The 23,553-nt window shown below is 40.2% G+C and overlaps 1 protein-coding gene across 2 annotated transcripts; it reads right to left on the minus strand.

Annotated features, from left to right (window-relative positions):
- Positions 1–5,620: 5,620 nt before the first annotated feature.
- Positions 5,621–23,553, minus strand: kcnk10b (potassium channel, subfamily K, member 10b). 2 transcript variants are annotated; one of them, XM_031847882.1, is made up of 7 exons: positions 23,449–23,553; positions 19,135–19,550; positions 11,076–11,193; positions 10,263–10,423; positions 9,868–10,060; positions 9,627–9,769; positions 5,621–8,468 (listed from the first exon to the last, which is right to left on the minus strand). In XM_031847882.1, coding segments are annotated over exons 1-7 (1,722 nt in total). In that variant the 5' UTR covers positions 23,450–23,553; the 3' UTR covers positions 5,621–7,778. The 2 variants fall into 2 exon arrangements, with proteins under 2 accessions (XP_031703742.1, XP_031703741.1); XM_031847881.1 differs by lacking the exon at positions 23,449–23,553 and adding an exon at positions 22,854–23,431.

The following is a 23,553-nucleotide window of genomic DNA, read 5'->3' on the forward strand; positions in this document are numbered from 1 at the left end:
AACACATTGTCATCTTAAATGCTGTGAATTAGTAAATAAATGACTCAAGAACCTTTTCAGTAATAACAATGAATTTTACAAGTGCTTTTAATAGCTGGTCTAATGTGTGGCTGACTGAAAGTGGATATCTGAAGCTCTCTAGTGGACAATCATGGAAGTGCAGTGACTCTTTATATTTGGAATAGTTGACAATTTCAGATCAGATAAGATTCCCTTGTTTTATTGCTTATCCTGTAGTGTTTTATTACAGCAATTAAACACAGATCCTGTGTATCAAACTAAAGATAAAAGTTTTCTGAGAGCTGGTCTGTAGTGTTTCTTTCTGGTATGTGCATAACAGTATACACAATCCTGCCAGCTCATATTCACACACATGCACACACAGACTTTGACCATTGGTCTTTAAAAAAAAGAAGGGACCAGCTTTATATCCCAAAGATTGGAGGGGAGTCCCAATAATGTGCTCTAAATGTGCACTCTTTATATATTTATTTATTGTGATACATAATATGACAACCTCAGAGGTGGGCAAACCTGCAAGAGTTTGCTTCTCACGTTTCTTTCTCAGGTGTGTGACATTTCGCCTTCATAACATCAAAGGCTGGCAAGGACATGTCTTTTATATATAAAGTGCAGGTGGATTTAGAGATGGAGATAACTGAGGATCAATGGGTTACTTCAGTGAACCCCGGCCTCACCTGGATGTTGGCAGAGATTCAGCAGTGGCACGTGTGTGAGGGTCTGCTCTCTCTCGGGCATGGTAAATGAATGGTAATATACACTGGTGATCTGATTATATGCACACACATGTAATACAAACTTGATCCTCGTAGGAATAGAAAGGTTGAGTGCAAAGGGAGTTTTGTCTATTTAAATTATTAATTATTCTAATCTCAAACCCCCAATAAATCTGCTTTTCTCAGACATCTCTGCCCAGCTGTCCATCACTTGTTTCTTTCCCACTTGCCAGACGTGCGCAGTCGAATAATAACAGTTATCTTTCATTGGAGAGCAGAGATGCAGAGAGCTCCGTTTCACTGCGACTCCTTTCCAAGTATCTGAATTTATAATAGATTATTAGTTTGTATGACATAATTCAGGAAATGTGAGCATTTTATTTTCCTACAAGGGCATCAAGTCATATTCAAGTCTAACTGAAAGGACATTGGTTGCATTGGTTCTTAATGCATTGGGGGGGGGGGGTGTAACTAAAATATGGGCTCGCAGATTCCTCTGGTTCCAAAGCAATGGGGCACCAGCACAACAGCAATAATTGGCATCGTTCACTAAACAGTTTCACTGTAGTCGTCAACCCCATTCAATCCAAAGTCTTCAAACACAACTCCTGGTCTGAGCTAAAGCCCTCTTCAGTGTCACATGATGTACTTGATTTGTCAGTTTCTCATGACTGGTTTAGATGACATCACACATTGCATCTCTCTTCACTTCAGTATCTCAGCTGCCAGACACGTTGTCAGGCAGATTTCTCATCTCTCTCCCATTGCATTTGATGTCAAGCACACTGGGCTCCTCCAGGTGACTGACACTCCTTCCAACCTTTCCTCTTCATCATCCTCTCTGTCGCTCTCAGCGCTTTCACACTTTCCTCACAACAGCTCTAGCAACAACTTCCCAAAAGCTTCAATGTAGGGAAATTATAATCATATAAAGGAAGGTAGCAACTCTCAGCAGTATAATGCAAGTTTAATTTGAATGTATTCGATGGAATTCCATGTATTTAAAATGTTCTACGTGTAAATTTCAATACCATGGATCATACTACTTATATTCTTTCTTTGGGGTTTTATTTTGGCGAAATTATTGTTACTGACTTTATCTTATATCATTTAGACCAAATACAAAGACTCAAAAGTGCCTCTAATATTTGAAAGCGGAATTAAAAATGAATAAACAAGCAAGAAATCAAACAGTGGCACAGCTAAAGCAACCAAGAGAGACAAACCAGAAATGTTGGAATAGGCAGTCTTTTAAAGACTCCTGAAGTGCAGATCAGGTGTAACCAATTTTACTGATTATGTATCAAATTAACCTAAATTCATAGCTGATACTCACTGTTTGTGTGTGTGTGTGTGTGTGTGTGTGTGTGTGTGTGTGTGTGTGTGTGTGTGTGTGTGATCTGATCCAGTTTATCTCAAATTACTTCATAAACATCACTATTTATGGAGACTCTATTTAGCATATTCTATATGTTCTGTTCGGCCCAGATGTCAGGCAAATAAGGCCCGCACAGGCAGCCCATAATCACCTGTGTTTTGTTCTCACTGCAATCGAGCCGCACTAAGGTTTGCTTGGAAACAGTCCAAGACAACCTCTCGCATATTTTTCCAAACCAGAGTAGGATTACTGCCCAACTGCCCAAACGAACCGCACCATAGTTCAAAATGGACTAAATGTTGGGTGCGCGCTAACATCTCATTCAGACCTGAATTAACAGGGTTGAATTATGGTGGGTATATTTACACTGCGGTAGTATTTCAGCCAGTGATTCAGGTCAGTACTAGTTAATTGTAAAATTACATTTTTCTATCATGCAACGGCCGTTTTGCTCTTTCTCTTTCGTCCCTTTAGCCTTTAGGATGATTTTTGGTGTTTCGGGGATTACCTCAAGTAGCAACAATACGTCCTCCATTTTGAATTTTGGAGAAACCACAAGGTCAATCCCACCTACAGTTGCGGTGAGTCACGCTACATCAAAGTTCAGCAAAGTAGACCTCTGATCCCAGTTATACTAACAAGAGGGAGCCACGACCAATTGCTGTCAAAAAAGAGCTGTGGTTTTGGGTGCATAATTGTCTGTTACTTCATGACTAAAGATGTGCAAACATAGGAAATTAGTTAACCCTCACAGAGGCCTTCTTTGTGCCATTTTGAACACATTTAAAAGTAAGTGGAAGTTGGAAGATTCACTATTACAGTCCCTCTACTTGTTCTATTTGCAACTGTAAGCTGTTTTTTTCATACCCTTCACACTTTAAAAAAAAATCTGAGTGATTTTTTTTATGTTGTAGCTATGGCTGCTTTCACTGAGATTAACTTTATTTAAGAGCACTTGTAGACTATAAAATAGGTAGGATGTGTGCTCATGCATGCAGGGCCATCCTCTGGGAGAAGCACACTCAAATAATTCTTGATAGATGAATTTGTGATTCTGCAGCTGCCCTCTGGATAAATTGCACACCGCTCTAATGGCTTTATAAAAATCAGTAAAGCTACAACACTCTGATAGTTGACATCAGTTAATGTTTATTATTCAGTCAGTATGCCAGAAAAATAACTGAAGCCATAAAAGATGCTTTTTGGCATCAGAGAAGTTGCAAGAAAGGAATATTCAGTTTCTCTCACACGAGCAAACGGAGCGTTATGAAGGCCAGATGGATGAAAATGCTTTGTCACAGTCTCAAATGAATAGATGAGTTTTTTCTGTTGCATACAAATGGCAACTCAATATCTCGTAAAATCTGCAATTTAATCTAAACTGCACATAAAATTGCATGTGCCAATGAGACAGATGCAGTCTTTCACACAAGGAAGTTATGGAGGTAATGAATAGAAAACATTCCGTCGAGGTCAAACTCTTCCTTCTCAATTTTAACCGTGACCAGTTATAAAAGGAGGCCTTTGGGTGCAATCAGATGCGAGTAGCCACCAATTACGGTGCCTTTGTATGAGTGGGAGATAATTAGGTAGAGAGAGAAGCAGATGTATGTTTACATGTCTATAAGTACATTGCTTTGTATGACCATAGACTGTATAAAAATATAGACGTAGTGTCTGTGACCTCACCCATGGGTTTCTGAAGAGCCACGGTTAAGCTCAAAGTTAGAGGCTCTGGACGTCGCCATCTTGGCAGTGACGACTCTCCTGGCTACACGCCCCTTCTATTCCATGCAATTTATAGCCCTGCCTCTACTAACCTGTCTCCCTGATTAATTTCTTTTGTGGGGCTGTCAGCTGGGTCTTTTTTTTTTCTTGGTGCCAAACACACATTACGACACACGTGACTGTGGCACCGAGTTTAGCACGGACGGAGACCTTGGACTCCAGCATCCTCAGTTACATAATAATGAATTCTGTCGTTTAATTACCCAAACACTGCATCAAAGCTAATTCATATCATGTTTTTTTTTTATGGTGAGGCTAAAGTTTTGATATATTGTTTGAATAAACTCAGTAAATTGAGAGCATTTGCCGTGTCTTTGTGTGATATCTATTGTCTTCATTCCTTTTATTTTTTGGCTGAGGAGTGCTACTTCACGAACACTATATCAAAAACCAGGTGCTCTTTGGATCCAACATATGGGTCCAGAGAAGAGAATGGTTGGACTTGTACTTAGCTTTGGGATCTATAAGTCATAACCAAACATAATACCAAAGCACATTGCTTTGCAAAAATTACAGATCCATAAAACAATTGGGCTTTGCGTTTTTAACTCACAGTCTTGTTCAGGGCACGTAAAAACAAGTGACAGCTCACAGAGGCTGGTGTCAGCTGCAGTCAATTGCAATCAGGGTTGCACCGGATAATTGAGACAGGTGCAGTCAAGCAGGTATATGTGTACATAATTAGGTTAATTCTACAAGGCATCAATATCTTTAAGGTTAACAAGTCCAGCATAAATAACCAATAACATTTGATATTTATTGACATTCATACATAGACAAATAACCTGGAGAAATACTCATACTTAAAGTAGAAATATAAGACATATATACAACATATTGTTGATGATTTGCTTTAATCTATTTGCTCTAGCGTCACAAGGCTTCTGTTGTTCTCCAGGTTCTGTTTGTTTTTGTTGCAGGAGATCTTGACTCCTCAGTTTCTTAGCTTTAGTATAGGCCTAGTTAATAGTATTGGTTTTGGAGCCTATGAAACCTTTACTGCATTTATTTTTCTGGCTCGTGATCACTTATCCTTTTAGAAAAGAAAAAAAAAAGTCTGACAGCTACAAACAGAAACATTTTGGATCTTCAAGCTAGGGGCTGAATAAGGAACTGGACACATGTTTCATATCTGCAAATATATTCACGGGGTAATTATTTCAAAAAAAATTCTATGTATGAATGTCTTTGAATATGTTATTGATTATTTATTTCATCAACCTAATTATTTACGTACCTACCTGCTTGACTGCACCTGTGTAAATTATCCAGGGCTACCCTTGGTCTATCTGTGAGCTGTCACTTGTTTTTCCATGCCCTGAAGAGGAATTAAAACTCTTTTAGTCGCAGCTCACTTATTAAAGACTTTTTAAATTTTTGCAACACTGCGTGCCTTGGTATCTTTTTTTTCCGTTACGACTTATTGATCACAAAGCTATAAGTACAAGTCTAATCTTTCACTTTTCTGGTCTAAAGATAGATAGAACAGTTCCATACCAGTACTAGAATATATATATATATATATATATATATATATATATATATATATATATATATATATATATATACTGTAGAGATGTTTGAATAATGACATTAAACTATACATAAAATGCTAAAGAATATTTTCACATTGGTCTACAATGTTATACAGGAACGTCTGTCACCAAAAATCAATTACATTATCGAATTTAACCATTTCTTATTCAGTGGTGTTATATGGATCATAATTCAATAACATTAAACATTTCCAGTTAAAGACTATACATGTTTAACAAGGAAAGATATTGTGTTTAGGCTCCAAAATAATAATATTAATACAGCTGAAACAGTTTTATAACTACACGTTTATCTCAAAACTGCTAATTTCATGTGTGCCAAAATATTTTGCGGGTGTGAAAAAACACCAAAAATAACACAGGCCGGAACCCGTGCCCTCTAAGAGCAGGTTGCATACTGGCCACATACACATTAGTCTCTCTAATTCAACATTTATTCCACCCAGCTGGCAAATATAGCGGTTCTTCTAGGTGTGCAGCTGGACAAAGTTACATGGTTCTTTCTTTGCATTGTGTAGTACAGCCTCTGATGATAGTACATTAGCTTCAACGATGGTAACGTGTGGCATCTCCTTCATCCACCACTCAGCAAATCTTTATAAACACGGTTCATGATAGTAATAATCAAATTAATGCTGACTAAATCCCATTTAGCTGCTCCAGTTTCAGGGTCCTGTTACTGTGCATGCTGGCACGCTTATGGCTCACTGGTGAACAAAGCCATCAATAATGATGTTAGTTACACCTGTGCTTTTTCTAGTCTGACACGTTATACTGTCAGCTGTGAAAAAGGCCTATGTTATAATATAATTTGTAGCAATGCCCTCGGAAAGGTAATACTCTTTTAACGTACCTCGCCAGCGCAATAGCAATTACCACCTTTTCAATTTATTTTGTCATGTTTATTATCTGGAGAAAGGCACTCACTACATTTAATGTGATCTGTTCATTAAAAAAAAAACTGTACACAACAAACTTGTCGAGTCATGAAAAGGATATCAGATAAAACAGGTTACAAGTACAACCAGTGTGTGTATAATTCGCCTTTAATTTTTTATAATCTAATAATTCTTCAAAAATGTAAAGAAGGCGTCGGGTAGTAGCGTCAGGGCCTGTTTGTAAAAAGCAAATAAAGTTGAAATGTGTCAAATATTTCAATGAGTCAACCTCTAGGAACTGCAGGAAAACACATTTCAGTGTGAAGACAATTGAAGCCACAATGTTTGACCGTGTTTCAGAAAAGAAATACGAAAAAAGAAACATTACATGTTTAGTTCATACGTTACAGTTCAATTGAAATTTGAACTTAAGTGCTTGGCTGATATAAAAAGGAGTAAACACGGATGCAAACATGCTTGATGAGTACAAAATCAACAGCATCACATTCATTAATTAAAAAGTCTGAAGACATTTGTGATAAAAGTGAATGTCATTTACAAAAAAGAGTTTTCAACATGGCTGACAATCTGTTGGCCAAAGGTGATTAAATGTGTCTGTCAGGTGAAGCTCGGTGTTCATCCACAATGTTGGCAATCATTACTGAAATACATCTTTTTTTTTACAAAATGTGAAAGAAAGCGGCACATTTCATTTTATTTAAACAAAAATAAACATTATTACTGCTGTCATTTCAAGCTTTCAAGTAAGTCAATTAACTGCTCTGGTTTTGTTTTAATAACCATGCACAATCTAGGTGTTAGTTTGTTTTTATGAGCTCTTAGTATGTAGCAGAGTTTATACCCTTAGGCTGCATTTCCAAAGTCACATACCAAGAGTAATTGTATATGTCACCCAGGTAAGTGTTGGTATTGTCTATTGATCCAGCGGAAAAAAAAACTCCCACCCTCCATTCATTTAACGTTCTAGTCCTTTGGTAGCTGAGCTAAAAATAGCCACCACAGTATGAGATGATGAAGCGGAGAGCCATAATGTTTCTGAAGATGGATGACCTGAAGCTAGCTCTCTGCGTGTCCTGCCCACATTGTTAGGAGATAAGATTCAACATTAACAGACAGCCGTTGCCCAAGTGTCTCTTAAGCGCCAAGAGTCGAGGCTGAAAGACAACAAAGCTGAAAAGATAGCTCCTGTAGAGAGGAAATTCCTTAAGTTGCCCATCCTACAGTAACATCCTATACGTATTTTAACTGCAGCCTCTTCTGTCTCTTCAATTTTTTGGCAACACATTTTCTTTCCATGGCTATGGCGTGATGACTGGATTTCCTGGGAGCAGTTCCAATCTAAGCATAGGAAACAGAAAGGCACATTTACTGACATCTCAAAGGTCCATGCACTCTTGTTCTGTGTCTCAGTCTCTATCTTTCACTCTGTTTCTCTCTCTCTCTCTGAGGCACTTTTCCATTCAATGCTTAGTCGTTCGCTATCTTTGGCCTGCACTGGTGTGAACTCATTCAACTTGCTGCGCTCCATTGCGTTTTGTGACAGGTTTGTCAGACTGGTGTTTCCCTCTTTTCTTTCTCCGTTTTCCTCATCTGGCTCCCCATCTTCTTCTTCCGTCCTCTCCTCACCCAGCATGGCACTGCCATTGTTTACACATACACTAGCCCGTCGCACATCGTCATTAATGTTCCTCCGCAGCTCGCGGTTCTTGTTGCGTCTGGCCAGCTTGGTGAGGGATCCGCAGCGCAGGTTGAAGAGATTATCCTCAGAGGAAGACGCCGTTTGTGGCGTTTGCTCACTCCCTTGATGGTCGTATGGCTCACAGGCCCCCTTCAGCCTCAGGTTGTTGAGCTTGGTGTCGATACTCTCCTGGGAGGAAGTCTTAAAGCGGCCGGCATCCAAGCTGGCGAACAAGGCCCGCTTCTCTGGAGACAGCATGTCCAGGGAGTGAGCTCGCTGCTCCAGGCCGAGCTGTCGGCGCTCCATGCTGCGGATGGTGGCTGCCCGCTGGAGCTTGTCATGGATCTCAACACTCAGACGACGTCGCGTTTCACGGAACTCTGCTCGAACATTTGCCTTCCATTCAGCTGCATGAGCTTTAATCTCCCCAACCTGTGACGGCAGGAGTAAGAGTAGGATTAGGAACAGATCTTGAATGCACATGGGGGTCATAATCTGCAGCTGCAAAGACATTGGCTGTGTTTCCATTCAATTGTCAAGCTAATTTTAAGCAACGTTTTTAAAATGTCGCAGAAAAAAGAAATTCAAATCAGGAGCATTTCCATCAACTGGTTTGGTGCGAATTAACTCTGCAAAGTAGTTGGGTCAGAAGATAGCGCTATAGGCTTGCATGGCTGTCAACTGCCAGTAAACAGAGTAGAAGAAGTAGGAAACAAGACAAGTCTGCGTGGCCATCTACGAGCTTTTAGTGCTAATTTAGTCCTAATTGTTCTTTCATGTCCGCTGGTATTGGTCTTGTTTCATGTTATCCGGAAACGAAGACAAACAAGTAATGGGAATATGACTCATGTGAGTTTAATGTTCCATATCTTATTTAGTGCATCGACCCTTTTGTGACAAAGACAAAAGGTTTTGTTTTTTATTTTTGCCGTTTCCATACAGCCTTTCGAACGTGATACTTCAAAATGTGCATAACAATATGTGAATGGAAACACGTCTTGTGTCATTGTTCTTGAAGGCCCTGAAAACCATTATCTCAGTCACCTTGTTAGTATAAGTGATGGGGTCCTAAATAATAACACAATCTGGGAACAGTTTGGGTTATTTCACACGTTAGATTTCTGATTTTCTCACTGGTTTGAAGTGGCCAGGGATGAGTTTGATAAAGGTGGCGTCACATACTTGTGTGCACCATGTAGTCTTTAGCAACATTTGAATCAACGTCCATCAAATGTGATCAAAACACAACCACACAGTCCTCATGGACTCAATCCAAACGTTAACTTTGATTGCTGCTTATTTGATCATGAATATATGACGCTAAACACTAAACCAAGTTTTCAGGGACTTCAAAATCAACAAAAAATATGTGATTGAAGCTTTTGACAAAGGCTATCTTGTTTATGCAAGCCCTGTACATATTTTCCTCTTCTGTGTCTTCTGTCTGGACACAGAACATTTTGGCAAAAATTGAAGCAGCAATTCATAGCCAAATAAGAGAGCAGATGCAGAGGAGGCAGTAACTCAGATGACCTTAAATGTTCTGCCTCTCTAAGTTAATACTGAGCAGTGTAATCGAAGGAACTTCACCTCTTCTTTGGTCTTTTTAGACAGTACTCGAAGCCAGTCTCCAATCATGCTGAGGACGGCCGCAAAGTACGCCAAACCCACCAAGATCCAGAACCACACCAGAGGCTTGTACCACTTCATATAGTCGATCCTGCTATCACCACCTGCAGGGGAAGGAAAAGTACCAAAAATAAGTCAAGATAGTTCGACAAAACAGTAATCTACATCATGACAGAAACGACAGTCCCTCGCATAGATCTACCTGCCACATAGTCTCCTATACCCACTGTGGTGAGTGTTATCACAACAAAGTAGATGGCCTCCAGTGCGGTCCAGCCCTCAATGTGTTTAAAGATGACAGCAGGGATGGTGACAAAAACAATGCAGCCAGCCAGAATGAACAGGATGGTGGACGTCACTCTGATCTTAGTCTGGCTGATCTGTTTGTGTTTTTGCTGAGAAAACCAAACAGGAGATGATATTAGAACAATGCAAGCAACGGCTCAAAAGAAAAGATCTAAGAGGGATAGTGTGCCCAAAGGAAGTAATACCAGACTCTCAATGAAACAAATCTGAAAGGGGTAAACATACCATTGGAAAAAAAGTGGCAAATATGAATAAAAGAGAATTAGAAAGTAGCTTAGACTTGCAACTCACCCTGAATATCTTCTCAACCCTCAAGATGCTTTTCACAAAGATGGTGCCCAGCTGGTCCCCAATCCCCGCCAACAAGAAGCCAAAGAGAGGGATGCCAAATATGGCATAAAGGATGCAGAAGATTTTCCCGCCCTGCGTGCTTGGAGCTATGTTTCCATAACCTGTCACAAACAAGGAAAACATGAGGAAGAGCAGAGGAGAAAAAAAACTGTGAAGAAACATGGCAGAGAAGACGTGGTGAAGAGGAGGCGGAGGAGGATGAGGAGTGTTAAGAGTAAGATGACAATCAAGACTTTCTTATGCAACATAATCAATTGAAGTCAATATGTCATGCTTCTTAGTTCCTGTAGCAAATAAGCTCCTAGAGAGACAATAATTAGGTTCCCCTTGGAGAAAATTGCATTAATTATGGCCCTACAGTGACACAGATACAATGAAGAGTCCTCGGAGAAAAAAACGGTTATGTGACTTGAAGCTGGAGGTTTTAGTTAATGTTTTCTAACTTCTGATATTCAAAAATAAAATATCTGGTTCATTTATATCTATTGCATGGTTTATATATGTAATTACTGATATGATAATGTGTTTTTTTATTTATTTAAAATTGAACACTTTGGGCTTCCACAGTTTCTGGCCACGTGGGTAATCTTTGTGCAGTTTGTGATAATTTACCATTTTAGTGATTTTTGCCATCAACATTAGAATACAATCTAATGAATCGGTCACACGTCTGTGATAATACCTTATGCAGCATAACAATTGCATATTCAACTGGTATAAGGGCATTCAAGAGTGGATTATTTAAAAGTTTACCTATGGTTGTGATGACAGTTCCAGCGAAGAAGAAGGCACTGCCCAGGTCCCAGTAACTGGAATTGTATGATGTGTCTCCAATAGGACTCACTCCAGCACTCACAGCATCTATGGCATGCTGGAAAGAGAAACATGTATAAATGACAATATTATAGATTAGATTAATCCTACACCCGTGTCACAAAACTGGATTACAAGTAGAGCCAAGTGGATGCGGTCATAATTGATTAGATCTGTCCAATATTATTACATTTCGCATATGCACACATGGTTTCCGCCATATTTCCCAGCCCTAGATAACCAGAGTAGTGTTCTCAACCTTTTGGCTTGTGACTCCTTAAAATGAAGTTTCTAGAAACATATGTCAGAGGGCAGAGGGTTGTGACCAGTTCAACTATAAATAGATTTTCCTTGCTTTATTTTGTGATTCACGAGAAAAAGGCAAGTTTTGCAGCAGAAATGTGTTTTCTTGCTACCTCTCAGTCCAAACCCACATGTTGGCTACCACAGTCTTCGAGTATGGTCTTTTGTATTTGTTCATGAAAATATCCGCTGTCTGAAGTAAAAAATATGTGGAAGAAGTTTTAGTTTTACTCCTCCTGCGGACATGCAGTAGGTACAGTATATGCACGAACATCTAGCACGAGATGTGTTCACATTATTCAGTGGCCTGCTCTCCACTTGGAGCCATTTCTCCACTCTAAATTCTTACCCACTTTGCATGTCTTTACATTTCATGCTGACTAAATCTACATGGACTTTCACTTGCAACAGAGAGCCCTTTATCGCTCTTTTCCGCTGTGTCAGCCTTTTTCTTTAGTCCCTAAGCTTTGTTTTTATCTCCAGCTTTTCAAGGGAAAACACTAGGAAGCCGCAATTCTCGTTTACTGCATCATTGTTCTCAATGATCTCCTTCTGAGCTCCATAATGTGGCAATGAAAAGTTAATCTACTATTGTGTGTTCTTGCTGAATTCCCTGTTTATGGGCATTTTATCTTCGTGGAAAAGAATAGTTAGAATTTTACCTCTGGGCTCAAATAAACATCCCTTCTGCTGAAATGAAAGTGAGGGATGCCTTTGGGAAATAGCTTCGGTGCATTTACCAACATTCCTGGTTTTCATTTTCATTCGGGGCAACCCCCCAATATATCCCTGCAAGCTGTTAGAGAGATATACGTCCATCTAATAAAATATGTATCAACTCTCGTGACATACATTTCAAATACTCTTGATCCTGCATGTGCTTTCCTCACCTCCATCAGTTCAGCCTCCCTAATCTAAAATTAGCCAATTACAGTAATGATTTTTCACAGGTTTTAGTAGATTCAGCTACTTTGTGGGGTAATATCAAAGTGGTAATTATATCATAAACCCCAAATAGCCTCAATCTGGAGTCAAGGGAGAGCTAAAAATAGCCTCATAATGCATCTGAATACTTCATGCGAAGGTCTATTTCTGTCTCTCCTCTTTTTCACAGCCAAGTTCACACTGCATTAGAAATGTGGAAAGTCCTCCTTCTCCCCAGACACTTTTGAGGCACGAGGATGCTGACTTTGATTTGTGTTTCAGAGTGTTAATTAGGACGACAAATGGTGTTTTCGTTTCACAGGGGCTCTCCTCATTGCCAAGCCTGTACGGTAAATATGACTCTCCTCTGTGCTTTTGACTGCACAGAAGAATAAGCACACAGACATATGTCTGTTTTCATATTCTACACTTCAGGATCAATCGAGAGCCAGCTAACTCTCTACAGATCTTTATCCTCTCAGTGTCTTTCTGCCCCACAGCAGGTGACGGCAGTGATCCAGCCAGCATGGTGCCAAGCACTCTCCTCTGCAGCACACTCACCATCACTTTGCCTGAACCACCTTGGAGCATTAAAGCCGTACAAATGACTGCCAAATAGGACGATTCTGGACTGTTTGTGAAGTGAGCAGAAGAAAAACAAAATCAGACTTTGATATAAACCTATTGCATTCATTTTTTTTAGCAAAAACAATCTGCCTGTTTTTACAGTTGTGACTTACTGATTCAAAACAGAAATGGAGTACTGATAATGTACTCAGATCTTTTACTTCAGTCAAAGTAGAATTATCCCAGTGGACAAATACTCCATTATACTACATAAAGTCTTACTTAAGGACAAGAAGCACAGAAGCATTACCAGAAAGCTCACCTCATTTTAACTACTTCATATATTGTTAGGGTTTATTTGTATGTAAAACCCATAGTCAACTACATGTAGTGGAGTAAAAGAAAGCTCTTAAATGTAGTGGAGGAATGTTACATATAGCATAAAATGGAAATCAAGTACTTTCAATTCTCAGTTAAATGAGTAAATGCACTACGTTACACTCTACACATGTTGTGGTAAGCCATTTGAAGACATAAGGGTCTATAATGTACACCTGTCGTATACATTTTTGGTGCACATTGTGAAGACCTCCGAGGAGCTGAATCCACATTACTTACCACATTAGGACATTGGTTGCGTGTCCTGACGTGGATTTCCTGCAGGTAGCTCAGTGTTTGTAAAAGTATATTTCCAGATAAGTGAGTCATAAATAAATGAGGCTTGACTGGTGTCAATAACAGCGCGGCTTCACATTGCGCCAAAGTGTGAGTCATCCCGAGGGCGCAGGAAAAGCCAATTAGGTCTGCTGCCTTTGTGGGCGCGCAGTGGGTAGGTGGGCAGCACAGATATAGCAGACGCAAGGAGGTCAACAGACGTGCATGGACCCAGATACACATCGTCAACACAGGCCGTGTAGCAAAGCTTTACTATATATATCGTTTTCTGCCACCTCACGCACACACACGCTGTACACACACACGCTGTACACACACACGCTTCTCAAAGTTGCCTTTCTTTTTGTCAACTCCTCCGCTAAACAGTTCGACAGTGAGTCACCACTGCTGTGTCGCCACAGAGAATCTTTTGTCTGAGTGACAGGCTTGACACAGTACGAACAGACCGATAACAGAACAGAACAACAAAACCAGACAGACTATTTGATGGAGTACTTGTGAAGAAACATGTCCTGAAGGCCTTTTCTTGAGGCCATTTGTTGGTTTGAGTTTCACACATGATAATGATAATCGTTCTATTTTTTTCAAATAGTTTGACATTTTGGGAAATGCACTTTCTTGCAAAGAGTTAACTAAGAATACGACTTTCAAGCCTGTACGGTAAATATGAAGCAACATTCAACAGCTAGTTAGCTTAGCATAGCACAAAGACTGGAAACAGCTCGCCTACCTCTGTCATAACAAAATATGCCTACCAGCACCTCTAAAGCTTTTAAACCATTGCATATCATTAGGTTAATCTGTACACAAACAGAAATGTAAAAACGACAAGTTGGGGTTTAACAGGAGGCTAAGTCACTGTTTCCAGCTCGAAAATAGTCTGGCACATAAACCACAACCTGTTATTTTCACACTCTGGTTTTTGAACGAATTTTTTTATATTTGTAAAACTTTTTATAGGTGCCAGTTGGCAGATTTTTTTGTTTGTTTTCTGTTTACTTGTGCTTCCAGTCTTTGTGCTAAGCTAAGCAGCTGGTGGTAGCTTTACATACTGTATAGACATAAAATTGGCATTGATGCTCTCATCTAATTCTTTGCAGAAAAGTGTATATCTCAACATGACAAACTGTTTTTTTTATTATTTGTCAGATGAAATATTGTAAATTTGTTCTGGCAAAACGTGGTGAGACACGCCATCATACGTTATGTCTTGTGTCTGAATCTGATCATTTGTGCGGGAGACAGTCTTGTCTATGATTCAGCTGCTGCTACTAGTGCTGCTGTTTCGAGCAGCAGGAGGTCTGTGACTGCTGGCCCGTGCAATGAATAATTGATTCCCTCAGGACCACAGGCACACCATGCTAAAGGTTTTATTTCCACACGTCTCCTGAGGAAATACTGTTATTGATTTATTTTTTCTACAAACTCATGATAGCACTTTTGTGGTTCAAAGGTAAGCGCTGCAAGGGAAAAAGTAGAAGAAGAAATGATGCTTCTCCGAGAAAGAATAATGGAACAAACGTGGGTGTGGAGAAGGTGAGAGAGACAATCCAATATTCACTGGAGCAGTGTTGAAGAAGCTACCGTCGAATGGAGCCATTCGAGCTGAAAGTGGAGCGCACTATGCCATGGGGTCGGTTCTCTCTTTGGGGTTATTTCAAGCTCAAGATAATAGGAGGAGTCCACTGTGGCACTAACGCGAATCTTGTATTTACTATTCTCAAACTACAAAAACATGGAAAGCACATAATTCCCAAAAGGCTGTTTTTGCTCTGCAAGATCTGCCGTATTACCATATGTTTTCTGCAAGATACTGCTAATTGGGTACTACAGTTGGTAAAAGGGATTTTCCCTTTGATCTTTGTGTCGCAAACCAGTTACTCTCCAAAGAAATATTGTTGCAGAATACTCCTCTTTTCTTTAAACATCTTCTGCAAAGGAGTGTTTGACTGATCTCAGTCCTGCTTTTCTTCTATCATGCATTCCCTCACAAATCAAACTTTCCACTCGGCAAACTGCACGCCGGCACATCTCAAATTATTTTCCAATCCCGCTTCCAGTTGCACATGTCAGCGCGACGTAGTGACCTTAAATCTCCACCTATAATGTGTGAAAGCAGCCACATTCCCTGTGCGACAAAGCAGCTGACACCATAAAAAGACATGCGCAGTGAAGTCATGGTGGCATGGGAATGATTTTTTTTTCACGAGCTGTTTGTTATCTGGTCCAGTTCGGGTATTGGTTGAGAATAAAATATTCTTATGACATGTTGGTAACATGTGAAACAAAAACAGCATGCTTCAGGTCAGCTTGAATTAACCACAGTTTAAGGGTTGTCAGTCATGTTTTTAGCTGAGATCGAAATTAATCATTCTTATTTATAAATGCAATATTTCATTTTTTGATCAGACAGACTAAGTATCAGGGTCTCTCAGCTGCTGAAATAGTCTTTGATCTTTCAAACCTCTAAGTTTGACTAAATGTATTGTTAAAATAGAAGATACAACACACTCAGTTATGGTAGAAGACATAAAGAAACTTGTCTTCAAATGTTTCTTACATTAAAGACAACAGTGCTCTTGTGGCCGGGAGCAAGTTTCCTTATTTAAAACGTGTGGGTGTTGTTAAAGCCTCCCTCTGGAATTCCATGTACTCATACATCTATTATGGAGGGTACAAGGCATTCAGATATATTTCTAAATAAAGAGACCAATGAAAAACTAAGGGGTTGTTTTGACTGACTGGGAGTTCGTTTTCAACGATTGTGGTGGTGATCTTAATTTCCTGAACGATGCAATAACCTCTCATGTTTCATACTGTGAGGACACTGCACTCCCACCAAACAAATAGCTCTTCATCCAAACAACAAGAAATGGATCACCAAGGACATGTAAATCTGCCTGGTTCAGAAGAAGGAGACAAGCTCATTGTGAAGGAATTAAGAGAGAGTTCAGACTGAAGGCCAAGTTGGCCAAAGACCAGGTGGAGTGGAAACTAATGTCTGGAAATGCAAAGGAGGCATGACAGGGGTTAAACATTATGATGGGTGGAGCTCCCAACACTACCCACAAGGCAAGATGTGCGGCAAAGGATTCAAGTCTGACTCTTTTAGACACCTGGACTCCCCACACCCTCAGATTGTATTCATGACTTTGTCCTCTGCTTGTAATACACACAAACACCTTATTGCACCGCCTAGTGGAGCTTCAGGTCAACCCGGCACTGTTTTTTTGGATTAAGACTTTTTGACAGGACAGGCAACAACAGGCGCTTATAAATAGTTTTGTAGTTGATTTTAAACACAGGGCTCCCCTTAAGTGTTTTATCCCTTATTCTTTTCTCTGTTTACACTACCAGCATCTCCTGCTCCAGTGAAGGAAAGCACGCCCATGACATGGCACTACCGGCACCAATGCTCTGTCTGAATACCATCAGGCAGACATTTCAGGAAAGCTCCCTCGAGCGCAACATCACCAAGACAAGGGAGCTGTGCTGTGGGAGCCGAGAGAAACCAGACTCACAACAACAACCTCTTTTGCAACCCCTCAGTATCGAAGGCCAGCTGCTACAACAAGTACCATCTTTTCAATACCTTGGGACGGAGATAGACACCTCCTTCTCCTTTTCCCAGAACACCGACTCTGTGTACTAGAAAGCCCAGCAGTGTCTCCACTTGCTGAGAAATCTAAGGAGTGTGGCAGTAAGGTAATTGTAACCCTTGTTTACAGGACACTAATTGAATCCATTCAATCTATCCATCCATCCAAAACAACTGACTATCATGCTATTGTAATACATAATGTAGGTTTGCATATGAATTGAAGACACAATTCCCAATTCTCCACTCTGCAGCTGTGATACAGCTTAAAGGTCATGCTGACTGATCTTTTCCTTCAGGATAAACATCAAGGCACGTTTTTGCCCTTTTCTTCCAATATTACTTTACCGTCGTGTTACGTAACATAAAACTGCATGTGCTCGTATGTACTGTACAGTGTGTTTGCCAACAGATGTGAAGTGTCACTGAGAATTATGGGCATCTCTGTGGTGACCCTGAAGGTATTAATGTGCTTCCTGCTGAAGGAGTGACCTGCCTCTAAGTCTGCTCTTGACATTTACCCATCAACTGTCCTCATCCAGGGTGGGAGAGAGTAGTATCTTATGATAGTGCTTTAGTCACTATACACATACTATATATAATGTCTATAAATCAGCATTATTAGTGCAATGACAACACTCTTTTAGTGAAGAAGTTCTGACTGAGTTCACTGTAACCCCTAAAACTAGAAAAAAAAATAAAGAAGTCCAATACAACAATCCAGAGTACTGAGAGCTGACAATCATTTCTAACGTTTGCAACAGACTTGAAAACTGAAAGCAACAGGTACAACCACTCTGTAACAAACTTAGAACTGAGGTGTTTCAGTTCAGTTCCAGTTTTTCACGCTTACATAATCTGCAATAATGATGCCTGAAGCCATAAATATACATTTTTGAGGAAAAGACTAGTCACCAACAAGGTTCTTTCTTGACCTGTAGGCCTTGGTCTCAACTCAGAGGTTGACTTACTAGCTTTTTCTGAACTTTCATCTGCATGTCATAATCTTCTTTAATGAATGGAACAGACACAGGTGTCATCGTCAGCGCTTGTTGTCACGTGGCTGACGTTCCACACTATGGTGATGTGATGAACCCTGAGCTGTTCCATTGGCTGATGAAGACCATGGGCTAGTAAGGGAAGCTTTAAACCTGCAATAACTGATTTGTTTTACCACTTGTGGGCAGCGGAAACATGTTGTGAACACAACATTGACATAGCAGTTAAGGAGCAACATTATTATTCACTTGAACAATTGTTTTCCCATTGATATTTCATAAATTGTTGTTATGAAAAATATCAATTAAAGCCAACTTAAGTCAAGATAGTTTATCATAGATATAATAATAATAATCTTTGAAATCAATACTGTTCTAAATGAGTCCGCTAAAGAGTCCAAATTCTTCACTCAGCATTTGTTATGTATTAAAACAAACTTCACAGATGTAGTTGCATAGCAGGTTTTATGTGGACGTGAGCTATTATTCTGTAAAATTCTGCAGCAGTCGATGAAGGCTTAATTTGCTGAAGGACAATCTGGACATGAAAAGAAGTAGCTTTCAGGCTTTTGAAGATCATGCGACAAGCTAATGAAACCAGAATTAATTAGCCTGAGAGCCTCTAATTACCCCTGATCGCTATCACCAGCTAGAAAACTGCTGCTACAAAGGTCATTTGTCTCACTTTCTACTTTTTATCTACCAATCAAATTGAATGACACTCAGAATTATTCATCATATCATTTTCATTCATTTCATCTTATCTTCCTAATCCTGTTATAAATGTATCTGGTCAATGATGAAAAGATTGAACAAATGCAATGTACTATTCCAGGGATGTCTGAGCAGCTGGACGGAGAAGGGTCTGATGGGAATATCATGTCTCGCTTCATCTAAAAACTCCAAAAGCTAATCTCCACCTCCAATCACTCACCTTGATGAGTGCCTCCAGCTCATTAGGAGTAACACAGTGGTGTCTCTTCAAGAACAAAGCCTTCTCCAGAGTGATACTGTTCTTCTGGTTGCTCTCAAACGGCTGCTCCAGTGCCCTGAATGCCAGACCTCCACAAACCAGGTAGAGAACGACCACGATGAACACCGCCAGCACCGTCTTCCACTTCATCACTGAGTGGAGTGCTGCGGCCATGCCGTCACAGCTAGCGTCCATGCTGGCTACCACGCTGGCAGAACGGGAGGAGATGGACAGGCGTGGGAGTGGACAATGACCATTGGCCTTAGGGTCGCAGCCCATGGGGTTCTGCATGGTGGCCACGCTGGCCTGGACTAGACTTGACTTCGTCATGCCAGACTGGACCTTTTTGGGAGGGACCAAGTTGGTCTGGACCGCCACTAGGAAAGAGTCAGAGGAAAAGGAAAACCAGATTAATTGAGGTTTTGTTTAGCTTCGTGTTGGAGGATACCAAGACAGAAACAGCAATTCTGGATCTTCTGGAGTGAAAATTAACAGACCGTTCTTGGCTGAAGGCCCAGAATCTGTTACAGACTAGATGTGAAAAATGTGTGAAGAAAGGTGTTGTGTTGAGAAAAATTGTTCTGAGATGTTGTTTTGTCGGCAGTCTTTGAGGCTTTTTAAGTGAGTCTGAAATTATTACACAATGTTTATGCGTTTACAAATCCTTATACGTTTGTCAAATAATCTGTGCAATAAAACGAATGCATGGAATGAGTTTAACTACAGCGTTTTCTGCCCCCATTTATGCTTTCATTTAGCTTGCATGTTCAATACAGTGACAGCAAAGGGACGCTCGTTAATGAAAGATTAACAACAAAAAAGTACAACTATACAACTTTTCTATGTTACGAACCCAAATCATCAGGCACTGAGGTATCAAAATGGATTGCCTAACTCTGTACCTGAGGAAGAGCTCAAAATGTTGATGAATAAATGTATGAATAATTTGAAAGTGCGTCCTTGGAAACCACAGCACTGGTTTGGACTCAGCAGCTGTACCAGCACGTCTGTCTTGCACACTGAACACTGAGGACATTAACTCGAGCTCGCTACAGCCATTGAAAACCTATAGCCGGCTGCAAGAAGCATTAGGAAGTGATTTCCATCTATTACTCTGAACTAATAAAGGGCTCTTCACAAAGCAGACACTGAAAGCTATCAGCTAAAAGGCCTGTTAACTGGCCTACAGCTGTGTCAATGCTGCCATCTCAACATCTTCACATGCTGAGAACTTTTGGGTTCTAGCTATATTTCCTGTTAAATGAAGCCTCATTGTAATGAATTAAAAACCTGAAAAAACATGAATAAGGGTGAATAATAAAATGACTGTACGTATATTACATGGATGTACATGCACAATATGGCAAAATAAGAAAGAAAATATTTAAAAAACACACCATTTTAAACAAACCCCTTCCATTATTGCTAGGTAGAGGTGAAAATTGAGTTATCCTTTTACCGAGAAGCAGGAGTCCATTTTTGTAATAGACTGTAAGAGAGGAAGGGATAAGTGCCACTTTCAGTCATTGGCTTCTGGATTGGTTTAAAGCACGGGTGCTAAAGCAGGTCAACCAAGTGGCAAGCAGCATCGAGGAGGCAGCCAAATCTAGATTCCTTTAATGTGTATGAAGCATTGTATGAGCTATTCAGAGCTTCGGCCTTCACCCCCGATGCCCCCTTCTCTCTCAGACTGGAGAGCTGAGAGCCATGCCGTGCCTCAGAGCCATGGGTGGAGCCTGTTGTTTACCATGATGCAACTCTCGTATAGGAATTCAAAATGGATATGTTCTCGAGAGGCTCTCTTTTGTTGATTGGGATAGGATCACTTGTGGGATATGCTAAGTAAATTGAATGCACATGTCCCACCCTGATGAGTCAAGGGCATCCAGGAAGTGTGTGTCATTGTCTGATCCAAGAGCTATGAATCTTGTTAATGCCTGAGTGAGAATCATGAGTGAATTAATAACAGCAAAGTGATGGCAACAGCTCAGGAAGATGCAAAACTGCCACTTTCAATTCATGGTACATTACTTTAAGTGTGGTGGCTGGCTAATTTTAGAGCATGGGATGAATTTGAAAATTCAGAGATGAAGCAGCAGAAAGAATACAACCATACATCAATATCACCTTCTGTATTTGGTGCAGTCATGTTGACGGATGCAGTTGAACATCTACTGATAAATGAATTGCAAATTGAACCAAGTCCATAAGTCTTACTGAGACATTAATTGCCTTTCATCTCATCTTATGCATGAGGGAAATTGATTAAATCAGCTCTGTGCAGCTCGGCAGCTGCAGATATACACTGTGAGATAGTTCAGAAAGCTGGACTTCATTGACTTTAGTACAGCTACGTGCAAAAAACTACAAGTCTTACAATCATAAATAAAAGAATATATGTATATATCTAAGTTTGGCAAAATCAAAATTGTGATGAAAATAATTTGCGTTGCATTTCATATTGTTGAGGCTGTGTGGCATTCATTTAAAATCCTTTTCCGACTGCTGAATTTGCTTCATATTGATTTTTGCAAATTAAATAAGGCCTGAGTGGAAAGCAGTGCTTTTTATCTGATAGTATCTGATATGCTCCCTCTCTCTCTCTCTCTCTCTCTCTCTCTCTCTCTCAGCCCTCACTCTCTGTTTCCAGCATGTGCCACCGGAGACTCAGGTCCATAAAAGAATGGAAACCAAATATGTGGATGCTAATGACGATTTAGATGATGGTAATAAAATGTTGCATTAAGCATTTACGACACTGTTTAGTGGGCACAGTTGTGGTGGTGTACTGGAAACACTCAGTTTGTCAACATTTCAGCATGTCCGCTGCATATTGTGTGTACAAAGCATCGTTTACCCACTGATGAACAAAATACAAAACGAGACTTAATGATAAACATGAGGGCAGCTTTTGGTTTGGCTCAGGTCGGCTCTTGGGCCCTATGGTACTAGACAGATTGTAGGTATTTAACTCACCAGATGAGACTCAAAATCAAGTGTCAAGCTAGCCTGAATCACACACTTCCGGAAAAGACTAATTTCAAAATAAAATAAAAACGTTTAATGCGGACGTTTCAATAAGCCTCTGTCGATTAATCTGACTATTTATCTCACAGTAAAATTGAACAATTAATTGAAATAAAAATTAAATACGTAAAAAATATCCATCTTTGTAATATTAGGGAGCACAGCTGAAGGGTCACAGCCTATGTGCTGTGTAATTCATTACGTATAATAAACCACCGTGAGTGACCAGCTACGTCTCCTAAAAAAACCCGTGTCTGGCGGTCCCAATCTCTGGACAACAACTTTACGTGCTTTTATTTTAGACATATTTCCCTGGTTGTTCCTGTCTACTTGGAGTGGTTGAAGCTCTGCTTCCAGCAGCGTTGCTCTGCACAACAGAGTACACAGAGAATGGAGAATAAAGAAATAACCTCCAACCGCTTTGTCTCGTTTTTGCAGAATAGAAACACAGAATAAGAGTAAACACACAAAGTCAAATGAACAAAATAATGTATAAAAAAAAACGTGCCTGGGAATAATGCAGCATCTTGTAATTGATTGTGCCTCATGTAGACTACATCTATGAGCTGGTGCTGAGATTAGGAGTAGTCCATTAAATGACATAGCCTATCCAAAGTTATCAGACAGTATATAAGAAAGCAGTATTCACCAACCTTGTTCGGGGTCCCAGTTAACTTGTTTCCTTGGGTTTTCTATTGGAAATTTCATCTTTATTTTTGTTCTCAATCAAATCGTAAGGAAATTTTGGTCAATCCAATATTAAAAATAAAGAAAATTAGCCAAATTACGAGGAACCCTCCCACAGCTTCTTGACAACATGTTATCGTGGATGTGGGCGTAAATTGTACGGAGGAATAAACGCATCGCAGAACCGCATTGTCTGCCTCTGCTGTCCCCCCCCTCCTTTTTTTTCTCCACCTCGCTTGGACGCGCGGTGTTTGTCTTAAAGATACTCGTCGTGAGACATTTCACTGTCGCACTGCTCGGAGGACCAACCCACATCACGTCTCATTCCCAAACGCACACAAAACACCGGTGGTCAGGTCCACAAACACCAGCCCGTGCATCCAAAAATAAGCAACTTTACCCATGCGTTACGCCGCAGCAAGAACAACGGGGAAGGATGCTCTCCTCCCTTTCATTCCCCAAAGTGCTCCACTCCACCTGCATTTTACTGGAACTATCTGGGGGGAAATTTGCCTCTAGCTTTGCATCATCCATTTTTATAATACGTTTTTGAATACTCACTCTTTTATTTATCCCCCAAAACAGGATTATCCTCTCATCGTTTAGCAACCGGCGACGGAGCACATGGCGCAGGGCGTCAAGTGAGAGTTGTACGCCAAATCAGCA

The sequence above is a fragment of the Anarrhichthys ocellatus genome, unplaced genomic scaffold (genome assembly GCF_004355925.1).
Source record: "Anarrhichthys ocellatus isolate YVR2014 unplaced genomic scaffold, GSC_Weel_1.0 scaffold7, whole genome shotgun sequence".
Classification (NCBI taxonomy): domain Eukaryota; kingdom Metazoa; phylum Chordata; class Actinopteri; order Perciformes; family Anarhichadidae; genus Anarrhichthys; species Anarrhichthys ocellatus.

Bases quoted from the DNA above. Each gene is read 5' to 3' on its own strand.
- kcnk10b (XM_031847881.1), bottom strand. From the start codon at position 22,908: ATGAAATTTCCAATAGAAAACCCAAGGAAACAAGTTAACTGGGACCCC. The intron at 10,424-11,075 runs GTAAACTTTTAA...TGTTTGTGACAG, and splicing joins AACTGTCATCACAACCATAG to GTTATGGAAACATAGCTCCA. The intron at 10,061-10,262 runs GTGAGTTGCAAG...TGGTTTTCTCAG, and splicing joins GGGTTGAGAAGATATTCAGG to CAAAAACACAAACAGATCAG.